General features: G+C 39.3%; 1 protein-coding gene across 1 annotated transcript in view; it reads left to right on the top strand.

Moving 5' to 3' along the window:
- Nucleotides 1-11: 11 nt before the first annotated feature.
- The window catches only part of LOC128249068 (histone-lysine N-methyltransferase SETMAR-like), a 9,501-nt gene continuing 5,025 nt past the window's right edge, over nucleotides 12-4,487 (top strand). The window contains exon 1 of the mRNA XM_052971684.1: nucleotides 12-3,628. Within this exon, the coding sequence (XP_052827644.1) occupies nucleotides 3,591-3,628 (38 nt within the window). The 5' untranslated portion in view covers nucleotides 12-3,590. The remainder of the gene's footprint in view (nucleotides 3,629-4,487) is intronic.

The raw sequence follows: 4,487 nt of genomic DNA, 5'->3' as shown, positions 1-4,487 counted from the left end.
TATATATATATATATATATATATATATATATATATATATATATGCACACATACGCATACATGCATCCATCCATACATACATACATACATGCATGCATGCATGTATGCATGCATGCATGCATGTATGCATGCATGCATGCATACATACATACATACATACATACATACATACATAGTTTCCCTAGCCATTTGATTTCTGGAGCATCAGGTTTCAGATAATTGAAAAGTATTATGTTATTTTGTATGCATTATATTGACAGTTCTAAAGTAACATATTTAAAAAATCATAAATAAATCCCATCAGGTTTAATTCATTGTTTGTTGTTTCTAAATTCAATCATGTGACTTTTTTTCATTCAACTACCAAGTTTCATAAAAATCGTTCCAGTGTAACAATTATACTTGTAGGAAAAGTGATTAGCTTTTACTGGGTGCTTCACAATTTCCATACACAGTACATGGAAGGAAAAAGGAGAGGACAAGATCTCTCTGGATAAATAACAATAATTCATTTTCTCTGAATAAACATTCTATCTCCTGTTAGTGGTAGCCGTGAACGCTTAGGTGAAGAAGCAGCAGGGTTGGTAGTTAGACACAAAGTAATAAGGCATTGTCACAGACTTGCAGTGTCGCTCACCATTAGATGCCCATTCTCGACGGAGCTGCTCTAAGTTGGTTCCTGCCCGGTCAGAAACCGCGATCGAAGAGCGTGAATGGTGGTGAACCCTAGCTGCTGATGATGATTGTGCATGCGCATAAGGGGCTTCCATCAGGTCTTTGGAAAGCTCTAATCCTTGCGCTTGCGTAGATGAATGTTCCAACATGATGTCTAGAACCATGCGTCACTACAAGGCTCTCCCTCGAGTGCAGAAGCACAAAAATAGAAAGATTGTAGTGGCACCAGAAACAAGATGATTACCGATCACCCACAAGATGTGGCACAAAATATGACAGGTCAAAAGAAAATAATTACAATATAAATGAGCATGCCCAAAAATTTTTTTACAAAAAAGAACACCTGTCTATCACAGGAAACACAAAAGAGGTTGTCAAATATAAATAGTCTTTGCAAGTTTCTTGGGCCAGTGAACAGTTCAGCCAGTCCTGGTGACATAGGGTCTGCTCGAGGCAGGTTGCGATGATGAAGGTGGTGGTGTAGGTGGTGGTGTTGTCAAAGGTGCATGTGTAAGTGATGGTGAAAACGGGCCTCCAGAGGAGAAAACTGTCCAAGTGGAGCACGAATGTGCCACTGGACCTTGGAACACTGGCACTTGGAACAAGTGTGTGTCCAAGAAGTAATTATGCAATGCATATTTGGCCAGAAAAAACGAGCAGTGTAGCAGCAATGCCCAGATGTGACAAGGAATGCAGGGCCTCAAACACTGAGCATTGGTGATTCTCAGGCATGAGTGACCTGGGAGAACCAGTAGAGATATCACAAAGAATAGTGCCTTCAGCCGACGGAAGCGGAAGATAGGCAAATTGGCAACAGGAGAACTTGGGCAAAGTTAAATCTAACTTTGCCAAAGCTGGTTGGTCCTGCAAAATGGCAGTCAAATCGATTGCAGCAGGAGATGAAAGAGAACAGACTGGAAGACGAGAAAGTGCATCAGCAGGAACATTCTCTTTCCCAGGTATATGACGAATGTCACTGGTAAACTGTGAAATAAAATCCAAGTGATGGAATGCACGAGGTGAGAGTTTGTCTGTCTTAGACGATAAGGCAAACGTAAGAGGCTTGTGATCTGTATAGATCACAAAATCTCAACCTTCAAGCTGATGCTGAAAATGACGAACCGACAGATAGATCGCTAAGAGCTCATGATCAAATGTGCTGTATCGCCGCTCAGCTGGTTGTAATTGGCAAGAAAAGAAAGCCAAAGGTTGAGTTCGGTCGTCCACTGTGTGTTGCAGCACAGCGCCAATCGCAGTGTCTGATGCATCCACAGTTAAAGAGATAGAAGCGTCAGGAACCGAATGTGCAAGCAAAGGGATAGAAGCTATTTCCTTCTTGATTGACTCAAAAGCAGATAACGCCTCAGCTGAGATTTGACCGTCCTTTCTATAGGTGTTCTTTAGTAGTTGAGTCAAAGGAAATAGCTTGTCCACACATCGCTTTTTTTTTTTTACTCTTTTACTTGTTTCAGTCATTTGACTGCGGCCATGCTGGAGCATTGCCTTTAGTTGAGCAAATTGACGCCAGGACTTATTCTTTGTAAGCCTAGTACTTATTCTATCGGTCACTTTTGCTGAACTGCTAAGTTACGGGGACCTAAACACACCAGCATCAGTTGTCAAGTGATGTTGGGGGGACAAACACAGACACACAAACATATACACACACATACGTATATATACATATATATACGACGGGCTTCTTTCAGTTTTCATCTACCAAATCCACTCACAAGGCTATGGTAGAAGACACTTGCCCAAGGTGCCACGCAGTGGGACTGAACCAAGAACTATGTGGTTGGTAAGCAAGCTACTTACCACACAGCCACTCCAGTGCCTATGGGCATAAAGCGTCTATAAAAATTTATCATTCCTAGAAAATGGCACAACTGATGCAAAGAAGAAGGAGGTGCGATGCGTTGAATTGCATCAACTTTGGATGAGAGAGGTTTGATGCCACACGAGTCAATATGATGTCCCAGAAATTCAAGAGAAGATTACCTGAAAACACACTTATCAGGATTTATACGTGCACCATAGGCACAAAGACGCTGTAAAAGCTGAGACAAATGCCAGAGATGATTCTCACATGTGTCACTTGCAATGAGTATGTCATCAATGTAAGCAAACACAAAATCAAGTCTGGACGACTTTGTCAATAAACCTCTGGAATATGCTGGTAGTGTTCCGCAAAGCAAAACTCATGTACAGAAACTCAAAACAACCAAAAGGAGTGGTAATGGCAATTTTTGGAAAATCGGCTGGGTTGACCGGTATCTGATGATAGGCGCGAATGAGGTCAGCCTTAGAAAAGATGGTACAACCATGAAGATTTGCTGAAAAATCCTGAAGGTTTTTTTATAGGATAAAATGATAAAAATGATAAAAGTAAAAGGCTAAATGGATGTGTATGTGTAAAAGACTGTAGTACTCAGTATTTTGGCTACAATGTTTAAAGGTTAAAAGTTCAATTATTTTTGATAGTGGTTTGGTTGAGGTTTTTGTATTTATGTGTATGACTGCATGTATTTTTATTTTGTGGAGAATTGTATACATTTGTGTGTATGTGTGTGTGTATAGTGAGAGATAGAAAGATAGGGTAGGTGAGATAAAATTTCTTGTCTCTTGTTCAAACGAGAAAATTTCTTTGCAATGGCACCTATTCAGGTTTTGGACAATCACAAACAAACAGCCACACACACACACACACACACACACACACACATAAACACACACACACACACATAAACACACACACACACATAAACACACACACACACACACGCACGTTCATGCATGCACGCACACACACACACAAGCATACATGGGGCTATAGTAGGAGACATTTGGTGTCACACATTGGTGCTAAATCCAGAAACATAGCTAAGAAACAAAGTCCTTGCCACAGAGACAGGAATGTGTCTTACAACAGAGCGTATTGAAAAAAATAATCAGTAAGTATATAACCAGCTTCTGAAAAACTTCTAATTAATAATTATTATTAATTTGTATTTTATGTATATCTCTTTTAGCATAACAACATGCAACAAATAAAAGTTTCTTTGGGATCTTGTTAAATTTCTTTCTGATTTTTGCCAAAATATTTTTAAAAGGCATAGTTTAGATGTACTTTAAATTTATAATTTAACAACCTATTTAATTTCAGTGAGAAATAATGCTTATTTCTCATTTTTCTTTCTTCTCGTGCTACCAACTAATCTCATCTCAAATGACTTATTTCCACTGAAATTGGAGGTGGGTGGGCCCTCAGAATCCCCCTTCAACTCGGTGTATTTTTTTTTCCTCATTTGTTTTTTCATGTGCTATCAACTAATTTCAGCTCCTAGTATACTGCAAAGGACTTTCTTCCACTTTGCGGTGTATTAGAAGATCAGAATTGTGGCTGTTTTTTTATGCCTAATAACTGCTATTTCTAGCATACTAAACAACTACGTTGAGGACTGGCTACCTTTGAGTTTATTTAAAAGAGAGAGAAAAATGCTTTACACAACAAATTCCGATATAATCATAATCTACACCATCTGAGACATCTCTTTACTCACTTTTAATTGTTTCAGTCATTTGACTGCGGCCATGCTGGAGCACCGCTTTTAGTCGAAGAAATCGACCCCAGGACTTATTCTTTGTAAGCCTAGTACTTATTCTATCAGTCTCTTTTTGCCGAACCGCTAAGTTATGGGGACGTAAACACACCAGCATCGGTTGTCAAGCGATGGTGGGGGGACAAACCCAGACACACAAACACACATACATATATATATATATATATATATATACATATATACGACGGGC

This window comes from Octopus bimaculoides, chromosome 11 (genome assembly GCF_001194135.2).
Source record: "Octopus bimaculoides isolate UCB-OBI-ISO-001 chromosome 11, ASM119413v2, whole genome shotgun sequence".
Taxonomy (NCBI): domain Eukaryota; kingdom Metazoa; phylum Mollusca; class Cephalopoda; order Octopoda; family Octopodidae; genus Octopus; species Octopus bimaculoides.
Note: the sequence above shows the minus strand (reverse complement) of the source record. Positions and strands in the feature narration are given on the sequence as shown.